This window comes from Vanessa cardui, chromosome 4, assembly GCF_905220365.1.
Source record: "Vanessa cardui chromosome 4, ilVanCard2.1, whole genome shotgun sequence".
NCBI lineage: Eukaryota > Metazoa > Arthropoda > Insecta > Lepidoptera > Nymphalidae > Vanessa > Vanessa cardui.
This window is the reverse complement of record NC_061126.1, coordinates 7,992,774-8,011,976: the sequence shown is the minus strand read 5'-3', so window position 1 is coordinate 8,011,976 and position 19,203 is coordinate 7,992,774. Positions and strand designations below refer to the sequence as shown.

Genomic DNA, 19,203 nt, shown 5'->3' with positions numbered 1-19,203 from the left:
ATAATAAATTACGTAAACTACAGACTTAACCATTAATGATATTATTTTCCACAAAGTATGATTAATAAAATATATTAAAAATAACATCAGCACGGTAAAAACGGTCATCGCTTCGGATCATAATATGCTCATATGATTTGAGTTGTTTTGGGATATTTTTTTTGATGCACCATAATTTTGGCAGCCCTTTTGACGTAATTAATCTAACACTAAAAATAACCCGATTTAAAAGAAGGCTATAAATATTTAAAACCAAAATAATTAAAGCATGTATTGACTTAAAATAAAATTAGATATAGAGGTATTTAGTAAATAGCATAGAATTAAAAATGTATCCCGCTACACGCGTATCTAATATTTGCGCTTTCCGGTTTACGCAGTTAAGTTGTTTGAAATGAAAAGCCTTTACTTTGTTTCTAAACTTTGGTTTCCCAAACGTTGATCAAAGACAGATTAACTAATTTGTGTTTAATCTGAATGGTCATTGGGCGTTGGTTGCCGATGACGTAATCGGTGACCAATGATCGTTGAGCAAATTGCCGTATTAGTTAATCTGACAATGCTCATCGATATCGATATTAGCTGTTCTGTTAATATCTAGTTTAATTTTTTGTCATTTATGAAAACATAGATTTTGCTTTTAGGTTCGTGCATAATGATATTCTAATAAACAGATATGTTATATCCATACTAAACCACAGAAAAAAGTGTGCTGCGCCGGGGACCGTTTATTTAAGTTTATTTTTACATTTCGTTAAAAGTATAAAGGATAGCTTGATAAAAACAATAAGTAAAAGAGATAACTAGATGTTTTAATTACGCAAAACGTATTACTACGTAAAACCACTTAAGGCAAACGTCCCAATTAGGACGTTTTCTAGTCTTCACTTTTTGCGCGTTAATAACATATCTGTTTACTACAACATCATTGTTCGTACAAGTAAGCGTCAAGTAATAGTTGGGCGTGAAGCTGGGCTCTGATATGACTTCTATATGTTACGTCATTTATTTATATGTTATACAATTTCTTATTACTTCCAGTCTATATGTGAAGTCAAAACTATCCCTTATAAGTTTTAATTCTATTGCTTTTTGTATCTAACAAAACTTCTGTACTGATCGAATAATCGATGCATTAACTTTATACGTGTCATTCTAACTTATATTAATTGTTTTCGTGCTTTGTTTGAATTAAGATAATAATTGTTTGTGTTCATGTAAATATATATTTTAGTTTAAGATTTGATCGTTTAACGAGAAATTATTTTATGAAATTCATAAGTTTTAAATACTTTTTTGTGTCATCGTGTTAATTTAAACTGTAATTGTGATTATCCCGTTTTCTTTTTCTGTATCCAACTATGGAGTCTTATTCATGAAACTAATGAGTCATGAATCATATTAACAACTTGTTTAACATCGTCGCCTTGAAATGGATTCATCTGTTAGTGTAATTAATACATATTTATTGTTCTATCCGCACAGCAATTACAAATGAACGATGACGCGCAGTCTGGCATACATTTTATCGTGTCTAGAGGAAGTAAGCGCGGAAAGAAGGAGGACAGGAATTCGATGGGGTCCTCTAATTCCATGGTGTCGTTGCAACAGACGCCAATGACACGAGCCAATTCGGTCACTTCCATGTTGAAACGACTTTTCTCGAAGGACGACCAGAGGCAACAGTCTGCGACTTCAGCTGTTACGCAAACAGATAGCAGCGGTCAGTGTACCATCATTACTATTCTGTTAAATCAGACACACGTACAACCTTAAGCCATGTTCAGACTTGTTTTTTAAATTCAAGTAATTGTTTGTGAAGAAACCACTATAGATTTTTTTATTGATACTAAAGAAGTAGGAGATATGCAAATTCTATTTTCGGAATTCTGTGCTACATATAAAGTAGAAAATTAACACTTATTTGAATTGGGTTAAGGTTAATTTTAGATTAAAGAAACAAGAAAAGTTAGCGTGTTTCAATGTAGGTAAGTAGAAGAGGAAAATTATCGAATGCGGTCAAGTGTAACTTCTGTAACAGAGTAATAAACTCAGCGATAAACACTTTTAAGCGTTTAGAATTAATGAGTATTGTTTATGTTAAAAGGATTAAAATAGCGAGATCGCTGTGGTGCGGTGAAGCGGAAATAGCTATTAGATTTTACATTCTTTTGACTCTAGAGAATTCACATCATTATCAGATGATATAATTATACAGCCATACTTATAATAACATCTCTCCGATATTAGATTAAAAGTGGATTTGAAATTCTAAATAAAAATACATTATGTAATTTATCACCCACTACAAATTTTGAGTTAATTAGCGCTGTTAGATTTATAAATCATTCCTGACACCAGCAGTGCGTGTTAACCATTGGATCGATTTTTTTTATGACCTGGATTAATGGACGAGCTAATGGGGTACTAGATTGTAAGTGGTCACCACTACACTGCACCACTGCCCTATTGATGCCGAAATTTAATCATTCTTTGCATCGCCAATGCAATACAAACCTTGGGAATTAAGATGTTATGTTTCTTATGCCTATAATTACACTGGCTCACCCTTCATTAAGATGTTATTTTTATTGTGCCTGTAGTTACACTGGCTCACCCTTCAACCTGAATACAAAGAAGCTTGTCGATAGGATACATGATTAGTTGTTGTAGCCTACCCAGACAACTGAGTTTTTGATCTGTTTGCTCTATAATCTATAACACAAATTGTCCGCCAAACTGAAAGAAACAAAAAAATAATTGACATTTGGCCTACCCAGACAGACTTGAACAAATCTCCACAAAAAAGATCGTTAAAAACAATGTACTAAATTCGTCGAAACGATGAACTAGGCGATTAATTTAATTATTAGCATTTAAAAGAATGGAAACATAGTATTAAAATGAATGAAGAAAACGTAAACATTCGCTAAATACTACTATTTGACTCTACTGAATTGAATGGAATTCATTCTTAACATCACTTTCGAAATAGAAATGAAATTTAAAGTTAATTTATTTTTTAGGTAACCGTTTCATGATATCGGCCAGTAACCCGACATTGAACAAGCCAGCGACAGCGGGAGGCGGTAGTATGAAAATCGCAAACGAGGTCATAGAAGAGGTCGACGAGCAAGCCACCATCACCAGTATGGGGAAACGACCGGATAACAGGTGATTTATATTTAAAAGGTTTTATGTCGTTAGTCGTTTCTTGCGGATTTGCCTTTTTGGATTTGTTTTTTTACATCACAATATACAGCGGATGTCCTTTCTACGTGATCACTAGTCAATAATAAATAGTTAAAAGTAAATCCATGACTTGATTGACAAATCTGGTATACTGTTGGCTAAGGATATTGTAATTTCATGTCGAGTTTCTGCCAAGTTTATAATGTATTGCTACAGCCCGCCAAATCTTGACCCCCTGACCCCTTGTCGAACGACGTTCCGTTGCTCATAATTTGGACATAGTATTACATATTTACTTGAATATTATTGATATTGAAAACACTATAATATTCTAATTATATATTTGCACGGCTCGTGATGAGATGCATCAGAGTATGCTATACGATCCAAATAATAATTTCGGCAATTATCTACACATATTAATTAACGGAATCAAAACAGTTTGCATGGCGTTGTAAAAATAGTTTAATAGAGATAAATTCTGTACTTTTCAATAACACACAAGATATCAATAAATGTAGGTACATATGTCTAAAAACTTTTCCCATCAATGAAATGTGAAATTCGTAAAAACTGCGTAAAAAACTCTAATAGTCCAAAGTTTACTTATGAATTATTATTTTTTATATCTATATCGAATACTCAAGGGAACTAATATATTTATCTGAACAACCATAATAATATTTTATTAATAATTTAAACTTCTTATTTTCACAATAAAGTTATTTTGATTTCAACTTAAAAAGAAGGCATATGTCCTTCTATGTCATTATTCATATCCTTTTCTGTCATTATAGAACACCCTCTCGGTTCACCAGGTTACAATATATAAAATATTTTAATAATAAAAATACCTTCTGTATCGCTCTTTCTACTAGTGAAAACCGCATCCAAATCAGCTGACTAAAGGAGTTAGTGGAGTTGCAGATAGCAACAAAAAGCGACATTGTTTTGTACTATTTATAGACTGCGTTACATTATAGTGTAAATATTATGACTAACGTTTTGAACATAGAAACATCTGTTTTTACTTTTTATTCAAACACGGAAGAAAAGACAGAAAGAGATAAAAAAAGAAACAGTGGCGAAAGACTTTTACACGAAAATTTCAGTTTTATTACATTTACTATTACAGTAAGCAAAACGTTTTACAGTTAAAAAATGTGATGACATAATTCTAGTTATCTCACGACACCTTGAAATATTCTAATAATTTATCACCGATTACCATTCAGAACTCATTACTTACTTCCGTTTATTGTTCGCGACTTAAATGCATTGCAAATTAAACCTTGATAAGTAGGTATAAAGGTTACAATTCACGCGACACCTGAAGGTACTTAGTTAAATTAACGAGACATACATTTCAGTTGCGTTTGCGCTAGAGACTCGTAATATTTGTATTTCTCTACAAATGCTTAATTTTCAAAAAAAAATCCATGGTTTTCATAAGCGCTAATGAATAACTATAGTTCATTTGATTTCGTGTTATTTATTTCCTACTCACCTCTTTTTATACACGTATGTGCATTATTAGAATAAAATAATACGTTCAATTCTTTCTTCTTTTTATTAATAACAGTTACGAATACCGCTCACGATTCAGGCAGTTTTTTGTTTCGGTAAATGTGCCTTGTTAAAGGAATTAGGCACTAATGGAACTAATGTTTCCACTTAAATTGCTTAGTTTTTTGATAATTACACCTCTCTATACGAAGTTCTGATCATTATTGTTCAAAATTTAATGTACTCCTTGTATTTATCTTCAGTAGATGTTTAGAACTACATACATTCAAACATTCCCTCATGATTCTTTTTATAATTCTATATAGAGAGATAGAGCAAAATAATCTTCCTCTACCTTGGATTGAAAAATGAATTTTTCCTATATTTCTTAATAATTTCTCTTTAAATTCGGTAAATTTTGTTAAATCATGTCAAAGAACATTCAATTTATTGTTTTTTAACTATCTAAATATAATAAATAATAGGTCGGGGAAAATTCTTCGTATTTTATATGAAAATTCAAAAAGTTTTTTTTATAGTTTATTTACATTTGACTAAAGTATGTAGGTGCCATTTTGTTCCATAACTTTTTGCCATCTTGTTGGTGTGAGTGACATGATCCCATTGCTGTAAACATTTTGGGGCTTCTGATCGAAAAACTGCGACAAATGGTTTTGGCAGTCCTCTCGTGATGTTAACCTGACACTGTCTAAGGAATTCTGCAGAGACCGAAACAGATGAAAATCTGAAGGTGCAAGGTCAGGACTATACGGCGGATGCATTAATACCTCCCAGCCAAACTCTCGTAATTTTTGTTGAGTGGCTAAAGATGTGTGAAGTCTAGCGTTGTCATGGTGAAAAACCACACCCCTTCTGTTGATCAATTCTGGCCGCTTTCTCTCAATTTCTTGCTTCAATCTCATCAATTGTTCGCAATACAGTTCTGAATCGATGGTCCTGCCGGGCGGTAACAGCTCATAATGAATGATGCCCTTCCAATCCCACCATACACACAGCATTACCTTGTTGCGAGTTAATCCGGGTTTTGCCACAGTCTGTGAAGCTTGACCGGCCTTTGACCACGATCTTTTTCGCACGTTCTTGTCGTATGTGATCCACTTTTCATCACCAGTTATCAGCTTCTTCAAAAATGGTTCGGTTTCATTACGTCGTAATAAAAAATCACAAATGAGTACACGGTTCATTAGGTTTCTTTCAGTGAGTTCATGAGGCACCCATATATCGAGCTTTTTTGTGTACCCATCTTTATTCAAATGAGTCAAAACCGTTTTGTGGTCAATTGCCAGTTCTTCAGCTACATCGTAACTACTAATATGCGGATCTTGCTCCACTTTTTCAAAAATGTCATCAATTTTGTCCGTAACAGGGCAACCAGAGCGAGATGCATCTTTGATATCAAAATTTCCGGCTTGAAAACGCTTAAACCAAACTTGCGCTACTCTCACAGATACTGCATTAGGTCCATAAACATCACAAATTTTTTTCGCGGCTTGAGTTGCATTTTTACCTTTTTTATAGTAAAATTTTAAAATGTATCGAATTTCTTCTTTAGATTCACTCATTTTAATAACAACAAAAACAAATGAAAATCACACAAATTCCTAATTTGAATTTGGAAGTGCCTTCTTTAAAATTAAAACTTTTTAATGATACCAAAACCCGCCAGATACAAATGGTATAGCCAAAGAGATTTTATTACAAGTTCATACATACTATATGCGAAAAGACTTTTTCCCCAACCTAATAAGTGATGAACGCCCAATACTTGCTTTATTCTTGGTCTGAAATTCCATTAGCTACGTTAGCTGCTGAATTTGTCCTCAGGATTTCTTGTCAAAATTTCAATTTCTAGATTTTAAAAGCATCTTATTATATGTATAGGCATGTATAGGCAAAATAACGAAAAGGCTAACCAAAAACATAGGTTATACTTCTAATTTACTTCTTATACTTCTATTTATAATATTTCAAATTTTATAAAATAGTTTTGTTCGTAGATGTGATACGTACATTATACAGTCACAGGAACTGTCGCGCATTCAATAATTTTTACTATGTGATTAAGGACGCACATCAATTGATTAGCGTCATCTTTTAATTCTGGACTGTAACAAATGCACTCAACAATATCGAAAAAAATTGAACAAAGCAGTTTTATATAGAGCACTTACAAAATGCCTCATAAGCTTTGTAATTAAAACATATTACATTCCAAATTTTCAATTAGATAAAAACGATCGTCTATACAGACGTTCCAACTTTATGTAAACCTTGTAAATGATATTATTTTCCATTTACTTTAAAAATATATCATTACAACTGTTTTCAATATGTCTAACATGAAAACTTTCTTGGTTTTCTGGTCGTAGGGTTTGATACAAGCTGGTAGGTAGCTACTTACATTGGGATCAGAGTAATGTATGTGATGTTGTCTCATATTTATTTATTTATTATTTATTTATTTATCCACTCGTCAGATGTTATACCGGCAAAAAGCAATATTCAGTATCGCTGTGTTGCGGTTGCAGAGCCGCTCTGTTCTCGTTTGAATGTTTAGTAATCCTGATATATATATAACCACTCAGATACCACAGCATCAAACCACAGCTTGCGGCGAATTGACAATTTATATTTGTTATATTGACAGTGTATACGAGCAAACGCGATCACTTATTACTCTCGAGTACAAATAGCTCGTCAGATCTCCCAAAGAAAGTTTATATAAAAAAGTTACCACGGATAAATGTGTTTTTAAAACGACAGTTTACTTATCTTATCGAATTCCATTATAAATCTCGAATAAAAACGGAGAGTGCATCTGTTAATGTTTGCTGACGTATGATTAACTGATAACGTCAGATAAGATGAGTCGCGTGATCGTACACATGATAATACTCGTATTGAAGACATTCTGTTACGTCACTGTATACCTTATTATGACACAAGAATATACGATTAATTATGGAAATGTTATTAAACGTCCTACTGTTTAACTGAATGAAGGCAAATTTACTGTCATCAAAATATATGTATATTTTCTTTAATATTAGATATCGACGGTGAGTGCTGACTGAATCATTAATTGATTAGTATCTACACCTGTTCAGACGAAAATATTAACATGGAATAATTTTAGATATTTTTCTAGGTTACGTATCCGCCGCGCAAATGGGCCACCTGATGGTAAATAGTCTACACTGCCCGTAGACAAAGCAACAAAATGAAATTGAAGCATTCCTTGCGTCCTCAATGCTGCAATAACCATAATTATATTATAACCAATAAAATTGTTTCCCATAGACTTAAAATCTTACTGATCATTCGTTTCATGTAGATATGTTAAAACAGTGAACTGAAGAGCAATATCGTACAATATCTGTTACTATATCAGGTTGACAGGATACTTTAATGTTTCTAGTTTATAAATACATAGAGTTAAATAAAATGTTATGTCATAGTCACTGGTTTGCTTATCTGACTCGATATCTTCAATACAGCAATACATACACCGATTCGAACGCCTCTTACTGATCGAATGTCTTTTGTTGGGTTTTTCCGTCAATGAATTCTCAGAATCCAGCTATGATTGATAATTAGCAGTTACACTGTCTTGCCTCTGCTGTTGGTTGCACCAAATCGGACGATGGATCTAAGGGAACATTTTGCCTCCGTGTTTGCAATCTATTAATATATCCTTTGTCTTTGGGTTTGACTATGACGACTGTAATCCAGTAGGGATTACCTTATTACAGATGTCATTGCTAGTCAATGGCTATCGATAATTTAATTTATTACAATATACGATCTTATCCAGAATTATGTGAATATAATAATTTAAGTAATGGTCATCGTTTTTAAAAGACACGACTAATTCTGATACCGCCGTTTTGCTCTATGATTTTTTCTGCCTATAGATTGTTGTCTTAGTAAAATACTTGTCACATTCACGGCCTCGTCAGATGCATAAAACAATACTTTTTAACCGACTTCAAATAGGAGGAGGTTATCAATTCGTCTGTATTTTTTTTTCTATAACAACCAAACCTGATATTAGAATAAGACTTGGATCAATTTTGGCACAATACAATCGTAATTGCTATTCAACTTGGAAAATCTACTAGCGTTTTTCAACGAAGTATTCGTGTTTCGGTACATTGTTCTTTGTAATGTACTTTATTTGCCCTGTTTAGATTTTAACACTAAAACAATTACAGATATAAAGCAACAGGTCAACGTTTATTAACATAGTTAGTCGTGAAATAAACACATTTTTAATAATAAGTTGTTACGCTAAGCTAATTTATCTTGTTAAATTACGTGAACCTTAAAATATGCTGTATATAATTGGAGTTATTTAGTGCTTATCTAGATTTTTCTACGGTACAAAATTTTTGTATTTCCAACGACAAATATAGTACATTCAATTTATATAATATATAAAAAGACAATCACATTGTTTCATTGTTCAGCTGTGGCCCAATATCAGTAAACCTTATACGGTCACTACTCTAATGCGAATAGTACAATATTTTAGTTGAGATGTTTTACTTCACCATCGAACATGAGACAAATTCAAAAAACAAATCAAGTGCATTCAAATTCAGTGACGCAATCTTCTATGAAAGAGCTGACATCCCAGTAGTTAGAACGCGTGCATCTTAACCGATGATTTCGGGTTCAAACCCAGACAAGCACCACTATATATATGTGCTTAATTTGTGTTTATAATTAATCTCGGGCTCGGCGGTGAAGGAAAACATCGTGAGGACTGAGGAAACACCTGCATGTATCTAATTTCATCGAAATTCTGCCATACGTGCGTTCCACCAACCCGCATTGGAACAGCGTGGTGGAATATCCAAATCCCCTCCTTAATGGTAGAGGAGGCTTTAGCCCAGCAGTGGGAAATTTACAGGCTGTTATGCTTACTTTTTCATATTCATCTTACGTATGTATTATTTTTCATACATAATTTATTTTTATTTTATTAATTTTCAGACCAACTGCAATGAGCTTGTTCGCGCAAGGTCCGCCGACGCCAAGCGATCCAGTCAACGTTCCTTCAAGAAATTCCAACCATAGTAACGCTAGTACGTAATAACTTATATTTTTACTTTACATATTTTAATCAGTGTATATATTTTATATGCCTATGAAATAGATCAACGGATTAATATTGGCATGATATAATAAAAATGTTAAAGATATATTGTGGATAGAAAAATGAGTTAAGTACCTACTAATTTATTATTTAAATTTTTTACTCAAAAACGTAAACCCTAAATATTTGTCAAAAATTTTGAGAGACTTAAAGAGTTTTTATAACAATTAAATTAAAAAATAAAAGTACAATTGTGTAAAAAAGAAAATAAATAAATAATAATAATAACTAGTTTAGGAATAAAGTATGCGTAAAACAAATATTTATTTATAAACTTTCATATTCTGCCGTAGTGAAGGAACGTCGCGCAGTAAGATATAATTTAGGTATGTAGTGAATATGTCGCAGGAGATTAAGTCATTAGAAAGCTATAGAATACAATAAAAAGTCAATCATTCACTTCCCACATGTACACTATACATATAACATAGCGACTAAGTTAAAGTTTAATGACACCAATGCGAGGGTAACGACCTAAGTATTTGTAGCTGAGGTATTTTTAACGCTCACTTATTGAAGGTAATCACTTCAAGTTAGATATTTCTATGTGTGCGTATTTAATCGTTTTTGTTGAGATTCTACTTAGCTTACTGAATTTAGTAATTAATTTGCTTGCTAAATAACATAATTAACTTTAAAAAAAAAAACAAAACCGACTTCAAATGCGTGGGCACAAAAATAAATAATCGTTCAAATTGGTTTATAATCGGCGGAGATATTGCGTATAAAAAAAGTTCATCCCCAATTTTCCACCCTTGGGGGTTGTTTTTTTATTATTAAACTTAAATGGGACCACCCTTGAGGTATTACCTATACGCCGAAAAAAGATTTGATCAAATCGGTTCATAATTGGCGGAGTTATCGCGTAACAAACACATAAAAAAACATACGGCTCGAATTGAGAACCTCCTCCTTTTTTTGAAGTCGGTTGAAAAGATTATATCATTTCTATGATATAAGGCTTGTATCACAGCTAAAGCCAGCGTGACTCCTTTAAGACGTCGCTTAGTCTATTTTTTTGTCTATTAGTATCCATTTATTGTATATCGCGAACAGTTAAGCAAACACGATGTACGAATATTGATGCTAATTATTTTTTTCAAGCAATGTTTTTTATAACTAGAATTTATTTAAAGTTATGTATAAGTTTTTGTCAATAGCTTTGATCGCGTTCGTTGCTCTTGCTAAGCAGAATACAAAGGGTTTTTAATAATTATTGTCGATCGTGTAAAACCTTATTTTTCAATTGTCTTGTAAGCAGCGAGTAAGTATATCAGATGCGACATTACCTTGCTTTTTAAGAATACCGCAAACATTCATTTGTAAGCATATATCGACTCGGGTTTGATTTAGTTGCGATGTAAATTTAATTATGTTTTATTCACCATAATATATAAAATCATAATATTGGTTTTCTTGCTACCTCCAAATAAAATAAACAACACTTACTGAAAAGCCTTTGTGTAACTTCCTTCCATATGTCAAATGCTATTACTCCCATAACATGTCAATTAGGAAGTTACAAGAAGAGACGTGATTGATTGGTCGCTAATATTTTCAATATTATAAAGCTCTAATACAATTAATTACCATTTGACCGAGCAACTGAGTCAATTATATCAGACCGATCGTACAGCTGCTTTCCGATAGAATCTTATGGCCTGTTTACTTCATACGATCGTATTATATGTAGTGGCGGCGACGTTTGGGCAACCGGTGTTAAATCAAAATCAAAATAAACTTTATTCAAGTAGGCTTTTATAAGCACTTTTGAATCGTCATTTTACAATTAAGTGAAGCTACCACCGGTTCGGAAAGTAGATTCTACCGAGAAGAACCGGCAAGAAACTCAGTAGTTACTCTTTTTTAACATTTAAAAAATACAACGTCATGTTAATTAAATACAATTATTTCAATTAATGTATCCTGCTTGGAAGTCAACAGGTATTAACTCCACGCTTTTTTATCATCTACAAAATCTTGTATCGAATAGTATGCTTTTTCTACCAATGTATTATTAACAAACGATTTGAATTTACTAAACGGCAAAGTTAAAAATTTCTGCGGAATTTTATTATAGAAACGGATACCTTGCCCCAGGAAGGATCTATTGAAAAAAATATTGATGTAACAATGGTGGGCACAGAGGAGAGGCTGTCGACGTCGGCGCCGGCGCAGTGGGCGCGCGCGGACGCGGCCGACCTGAGCCCCGCCGCCAAGTCGCTGGGCACGCAGCCGTCCTTCCCCAACATGCAGCGCCCGCGCCTCGACAGCGACGTGGGGCCCTCGCTCAGCGCCGCCGGCAGCCAGACCCTGTGTAAGCCCACCCGCTTACCCTTCCTTGCGTAGTCCACACGAGTTAGGTGAACGGAACCAGAGCTCACCCGTGGTGGACACTGACTCAGGAAGAGTTAATAATAACTCTCCTTTTTTTATAATTACGATTTACTTTTGTGCAATTGTATCATTTCAAAAAAATCGGTAAATACAGCATTTGCTTGTACTCACCCTGTACTCGATGAGATATGCAATAGACTATTTGACAACGCGAAAGATAAATTGTGAATTATTGTAATCAGTGTTGATTATGAGTTTAAAAATGGTTATTTACTAACGAATGTTGAAAATAGTACTTAATTTATTCAAAAATCCATCAATAAAAATGGATTTTTTCAAATGTTTGTCACGTGACACAAAACGCTCCTGATTGGCCGGGCTTATGATGAAGTATGAATAATTAAACTTCCATAAGTATGATAACCATTATAAAATCGTTTGTTCTGAGTGACTATCAACGCAGTCAACTCAGCTAAGTCTAAATTGAAGTTGAAATTTCAATCCCTATTTTAATCGTACGAGCAGGAAGTATGTCATCAATGAATAAATACTATAGCCGGACGATAACAAAGTAAATTAAGTTTTCTGTGTGATATTTTCCAGTGGATGAAGTGGACGGCGGCGATGATCCGGATATTGATGACTTCGATCGCCTTCGAAGTATCCGAGAGCAACATCGACGAGAGAAGTATTTACAAAAACTCATGGCTCGCTCCGTGAGCGCACAACAGGTACGATACAGTTTAAATTAATGTGTTTAATACATCTTGACTGTAAAATAATACTATAAATGCCGAGATGGCCCAATGGTTAGAACGTGTGCAGCACCGCTGAATATTCATTTGCTGGGTTTGTTTTTATAATTCATCTCTTAGTCGGCGGTGAAGGAAAACATAGTGAGGACACCTGCATTTGTCAAATTTCATAGAAATTCTGCCACTTGTGTATTCCACCAACCCGCATAGTACAGCTTGGTGGAATATGTGACCGTAACATCGATATGAACATTTTTTGTTATTAGTACAAGAAATATTGTAAATTCATGCTAGCCTTAAGATTTTTAAAATTTCAAATTTGCTGGACATTTTTAAGTAAAGATCATTTTCTTATTTCTTTTTTTAGTTTTAAGCCCCTAATAGTTATTCACTTTCAATTATATTTTTCATTGTCATTGTACGACATCCAATTACACAAAAGATTATTTGATTGAAAAGACATACATTCAATTAACACGTATCACGTTTACACTTGATAGCCATTCCTATTTTCATAAAATACAACTCATCACATACTACTAATAATTGGGTTCCGTTCCTAGTACCAATGTCTAATAAAGGACAAACATTTAGCCCAGGTCTAGCAATTATCCGTTTGAACACCTTAGGAAAAACATTGATTTGCCATGTCATATTTTAGCACTGCATAATAAATATATATTTTTTAAAAAACGTATTACTGTTCTATTTCAGCCGTCTGGAAGCGTTGAATTATTAGACAACGAATTATTGTTAGAAGAACTAATAAAACAATCGAAACAAGCGAAGAGCGAAAATGAAGAAGATCCCAAACAAGAGACAACTTGACACAGCTTTATATTCTTTTAAGGGTTGAATTGGACATTTCTGTATAGTCAGTATTAAATATTGTGATACTTATATTTATTATTATAAGTACAGCTTGGCGAATCATGTAACATTAAATGTTATATACTGTATATAGATATTAACTTTGGGTAAATTAAATTTATTACAAATAATTCTGTCCTTTTAATTAACCTTTTTCACTCGCATATATTCATATTTATTGTTTAATTTTGATGCTGGATTATTAAATACATTTTGACATCGTATTGTTCCTATTTTAAATATATTATGTTATATTACTTAACCTGACCCTTATATAAAAGTATCTTTTTCAAACATACCTGAATTTGACGTCTTTTAGAGGGTTATATATGAAATTATTAAAAGTAGAGTAGATACGGCGAAATATTTGTTGCATTTTATCTTTTGTAAAAATCACCTTAATTATACGATATTATAATAAATATTAAAATAAAATCAATTGTAATGACTAGAAAAAGCAACTTTATAATCAAGTTCGTAAGATTCAAAACCGAAGTCGAAAATTCTAAGCGAGGATTATCTCAACATTTTTATATATTGTTTAATGTACATTGATTGCAATAATTATTTATACTTGTTATTGATATTCTTTATTATTTGAAGACAGTTCAACAAATGAAATCATGAAATTTCAAGCAATACAGTAGAAATTAACTATACATAAGAATTCAATGTTGGACCATATTATATAGTTCAACTTATATGCATAATGGAAACTTATTAGGTTGGAATAGGGATTAATGGAGGTTGATAGTTTTGCTCTCATAGCGAAACCCATATAGAGGGTTATATTATTTTATTGGAGTAGGTAATTATGAGTACATTAATTTTAAAGAAGTTGTTCTTTAGTATTTTACACTTAATACAAATTTAAAATTAAACAGTAAAGAAAAGAGTACTTGATCATATTTGTTTTATCAGCTGAAAAATGAACATTTAAGTTGTGATTCATACCATTAAAATAACAATAGATATAGAAATCGAACTGAAAGAATTAAGCCATAAAATAAACCACCAATATTGGATTCAAATACTATCCTAAAAATATAATCTTATGTAATTGAAGTAAATGACAATTTTAAAAATTATTCTATAATAACGACTGTGACATATTCACATACATTTTGAGTTTTATTTCAACTTGTGGTTTCTGCTTTTATTTAAAGTATTATAGTTGTTTCACACTAGCATTTTTTTACTCTTGGTCTCATTTAAATGCAGTAGTTTTGTAAGACAAAATAATCCTCTACAAAATTCATGCCTTTTTCAATTTTCAAATAAATGTATATTATTAAATGATATGATTATAACATTGTAAAATTAAAAACAAAAGAGTTTTCAAATAAATTTATTCACTTAACAGATACAAGACAGTAAGCTTACAGCTTGAGCTTGGTTCTCCTCCAGTGACGCCTCTTAGCGTTGTAGCTGTAAGAAAAATATGTATATATTAATACTAAATATAATTTTCTTCCAATGATGTATTGTAAAAATATATTTATTATACATTATGTAAGTTAATTTATTTTTTATTTTAGTATACAATCACTTCTAAATTACTTTTATATAGGTTGGTACTGTACCATGTTGAAACAATGTATGTGCTGTTAGGTATGTGTGATAACCATGATATGGTTTACAATACCATTCATATGAAACCACTGAAAACATGCAGTCTCATACTACTGATAGGTAGACGTTGACAAATAAAACATATCCCACATTATCCAAAGTTTATAATAATAATTATATTTTCAATGAATAAATATAATGTTATAATTTAGGGATGGGCAGATATTTGTTTTATTCTCAATTTAACCAAATTTTAGCAGTTAAGAGCTCAATTTTGGTATACAACCAAAATGAGGTGTAACTTCTATATGCTGTAACTAGATTGAAATTAATACTGCAATAAAGTCTTCTATCTATGAAGGATTATACATTGTAGTTGGGAACCAAAATATAATAAACATTCCGGCATGCCATGAAAAATAAATTTATTTTGTCCTCTTAAATTTACTAAAAAAAAAAACATTGCTTAATGAAATAAACAATACTAAGAGAAATTGAAACTAACTTTTTATTAAATACATATTTAACTTCATAATAATACTATTTTATAAATAAATGCTATATGCTAGTTCAAAATTACTATTTTAATTGTAATTAAAACTGTTAATTGTGTCATATCATAGATACACAGGCAATGTGTGAAAAGTTGGGATTTATATTTCAGGACATGCTAACCAGTTAGCCTCGAATTGCTGCTGTTTTACCTGGCATAAATAAATGTAGCATGCTGTTTTTCCATACAGACGTTTTATATAGGTGTCTAAATAGTATGTACAGTTGTTTAATTAACCTTACCAACTCTATCTATCGATCTATAAATTGGGAAGGAAATCAGTAATTATATTTATTATCCAAGAATAATAATTGGGCATAACTTTGATTAGATTTAAAAAAAATAAGTTACAAGAACTAATGACATTTATTTTATTGTTTACATAGGTAAGAATATAGTTTGTTTAGAATCTCTTTTTACAATTGGTCAGTCTATAGTAAAATTTGCTACAAATGTATTAAGATTTTAAATAATACATTATTTATCGCCTTACTATAATACGACCATATCTAGATAATATTTGTAATGAAAAATAATGTTATTCATGTGTAGTGTTGGTGACCGACACTAAACAAATTAAATATATAACATCGTTCTAGAAATAAATAAGTAAATGATAACAAACTCACCGAATTGTATTTCCAGTGCGCATTCTGACCCATTGGGGAATTGGTCTATTCTGTTTCAACTTCTTTGCAAGCTTGCGCTTAATAATAAATGTCTTGTGGGCCGACTGAAAGAGTAACAAAAACAATTTATAATCAAAATCACTTTATATTCTTAAGATTATGACGATAATCGTCGATTTATTAAAATTCTCAACACCTACCATATTTGCCTTCCCGCTGTCAACAATAGAAGAAAAAGACGGATGATTAAAGCTATGACTTTGACGTATGTTTTTTCGATAGGTTTTATGATTTGAATATGAGTCTTTTGACTCTTTTTTAATTTTGAAGCAAAATGATTATTTTGTACTTTTTAATATTTATTTAAAATAAAAAATGTATACCATATAATAGTTTCGAATAAATATTAACAACACTATTGAGTATTGCCTGGCGATCAACAAATAGTAACTTTACGCCTTTTTTAATTATGAATGTAATGCAGCATTGAGTAATATCCTTTATTTATAAAATATTTTTAAAACGGGATTTATGATTAATTAATTAAGATAAAAACAAAAATAACTGTGGCATCTTATGATAGGATAAGTAAGATAGTAAATAAGTGGTTATCGTTCCCCGAGAAGGTAATATGGTATGAACTTTAAGAACTCAGAAATTAGATATTATAATTTTACTTTAATTCCTCGTATTTATACATTGTAACTGTTTCTTTTAAAATTGTTCATGAGTGACACTGCTTATTTCCTAAATCTATATTCTTACGAATATATATTCTATTATTATAACTGCATATGTATCGCATCAAGTAACTATTGTTATTGGGTATAGTTGCGTTGCAATATATATATTTTTAAACATTCTGTAGGAAGTCTCGACCTTCATTATTATAAACTGCCTACAGTCGTGTTACAAGTTGTAATAATAAATATTTATGAAAAAATTAATAACATTGTAGATTTCTTTAAATGTAATATGGCGTTCACTTTGAAATATAATTGTTAATGTTTTTTATTCTTCAGCTTATTCTGTGCACTGGGTATATAAAAACTATATACAAAAACTGTAAATAGTTTTAATCTGTTATTATAATAACATGTCACAGCTAAGTGATAAATGTTTGTGTCAAATTGACAACGACGTTAGCAATTTTCTGATAAATAACTGATATAAAACTAAATAAAATACTTCTCTTTAAAAATAAAAAAGCATGACCGTCTAGATTTTTAAATGTGATTAGCGAATTGATGTTTACTACATTTTACTACCAAGTTTTTATTTTTATATAACTCAAAAAATGAATAAGCTACTTACTTTACTCGGTACGAAAAGATTATTTGATTGTCGGTCTATCACCACAAGAATAGCTGCAGATGGAAAAGATGTTGCCAAAAATAAACAATACGAAAACAGAATTACACTTATTGGATCAGATAATTCAGTCAGTATAACGGATCTTAAAAATGCCCAGAATTTGTCAACAAGACGTGATTTAAAATTAGTTAAGATCCAGGATGCTGATTCGAAGACAAGACGACCAGTATATAAGTTCGTATATTTATTTGGAGTTTAACATTTATTATACATAAGGTCATACTTCATTTTTAATATCATATTATTTATGCTGTTTCCTGAAACATAATAATTTTTGATTTTGCTGTTATGTAATAAGAATAAAAACCTTATTTAGTATTAAAAATAAAATATGACCAATTTCATAAGACATCTTTATTTTAATGAAGGTTGATCATGTAAAATAAATTATAGGTACTTACTAAATTTACAGATTAATGACAAATGCACAGTATCATGACGAAGAACTTTCAAGAAGAAAAGAAAAAAAAGCAGCTTCTGAAAGTAATACCATTAAAGGTCAAAAGTTGATGACTTTATCTTCAAAAATAGCTGACCATGATATATTGACGGGTTGTAAAAAAATGGGAAAGCTACTTGATAAACAATATGAAGTTAAAGTAGTTATATCTGGTGACGAAAGCGAACATCCAAAATTGGTACGTTAAACTATACCATTGATCTGTAAAAGATTTTGTAAAACACTTATTAACAAATTAAATAAATATGCATTGAATGATTAGCTCCTAACTAATTTATATTATCTTGTTCCAGGAGAGGATATATGAAATGATAGAGAAGAACTTAAAGACAGTAGGTAAAGTGGTGCAATTGCGAACAAAGGGAAATAATTTAAGATTTCAAATAGTACCAATTAAGGATAAAATAGATCAATCCAAGGTTGAAACTAAATCGGGTCAAAATAATAATAATAATGACAATGACAAAGGGCCACTATGACTAGCTGTATTTTTTGTTGCTATAATAATTTTAAAGTATACACTTTTTAGTAAATATTATTTTTCGAAACAACATGTAAATAGAAATTCAAAGGAAGAGATGCCGTGCGATACACAAATGCACAGTGAGTGTTAAGATATTCGCTTGTATTAAATTTAATTACTAATATTTATATAACTATAAAATGTTTTTAATTGTATAGTTTATGATTAAGGTAAATAAAATTTGATTTTTAAATCTCTTTTATAATTTGAACTTTAGCTTTATTTTTTCTTCAATTTTCAACTTTTTCAT

General features: G+C 31.3%; 3 protein-coding genes across 5 annotated transcripts in view; 2 read left to right on the top strand and 1 right to left on the bottom strand.

Moving 5' to 3' along the window:
- LOC124544120 (bestrophin-4-like) overlaps window positions 1-13,970 on the top strand; it is a 30,577-nt gene extending 16,607 nt beyond the window's left edge. For 2 of the 3 annotated variants that reach the window (XM_047122567.1, XM_047122566.1), the window contains exons 8-13: window positions 1,486-1,723; window positions 3,027-3,174; window positions 9,718-9,809; window positions 11,961-12,197; window positions 12,821-12,948; window positions 13,687-13,970. In XM_047122567.1, the coding sequence (XP_046978523.1) occupies window positions 1,486-1,723; window positions 3,027-3,174; window positions 9,718-9,809; window positions 11,961-12,197; window positions 12,821-12,948; window positions 13,687-13,800 (957 nt within the window). In that variant the 3' untranslated portion in view covers window positions 13,801-13,970. The remainder of the gene's footprint in view (window positions 1-1,485; window positions 1,724-3,026; window positions 3,175-9,717; window positions 9,810-11,960; window positions 12,198-12,820; window positions 12,949-13,686) is intronic. The other variant, XM_047122568.1, reaches the window with a different exon arrangement.
- A 1,204-nt stretch (window positions 13,971-15,174) lies between these two features.
- Window positions 15,175-16,908, bottom strand: LOC124544154 (60S ribosomal protein L39). Its single transcript, XM_047122611.1, has 3 exons — window positions 16,797-16,908; window positions 16,597-16,700; window positions 15,175-15,270 (listed from the first exon to the last, which is right to left on the bottom strand). Exons 1-3 carry the CDS (start codon window positions 16,797-16,799, stop codon window positions 15,222-15,224), a joined length of 156 nt encoding a protein of 51 aa, XP_046978567.1. The 5' UTR covers window positions 16,800-16,908; the 3' UTR covers window positions 15,175-15,221.
- Window positions 16,909-17,717: 809 nt separating this feature from the next.
- On the top strand, window positions 17,718-19,073 carry LOC124544088. Its single transcript, XM_047122516.1, has 3 exons — window positions 17,718-18,144; window positions 18,383-18,608; window positions 18,724-19,073. The coding sequence occupies exons 1-3, from the start codon at window positions 17,894-17,896 to the stop codon at window positions 18,907-18,909; spliced, it is 663 nt and encodes a 220-aa protein (XP_046978472.1). The 5' UTR covers window positions 17,718-17,893; the 3' UTR covers window positions 18,910-19,073.
- Window positions 19,074-19,203: the final 130 nt, after the last annotated feature.

Excerpts from the sequence above, each read along its gene's own strand:
- LOC124544154 (XM_047122611.1), bottom strand. Across the intron at positions 15,271-16,596 it reads CGCACTGGAAATACAATTCG|CTACAACGCTAAGAGGCGTC; the intron begins GTGAGTTTGTTA and ends TTTTTCTTACAG.
- LOC124544088 (XM_047122516.1), top strand. The coding sequence starts at position 17,894 with ATGAATAAGCTACTTACTTTACTCGGTACGAAAAGATTATTTGATTGT. Across the intron at positions 18,145-18,382 it reads ACAAGACGACCAGTATATAA|ATTAATGACAAATGCACAGT; the intron begins GTTCGTATATTT and ends CTAAATTTACAG. Across the intron at positions 18,609-18,723 it reads AAAGCGAACATCCAAAATTG|GAGAGGATATATGAAATGAT; the intron begins GTACGTTAAACT and ends ATCTTGTTCCAG.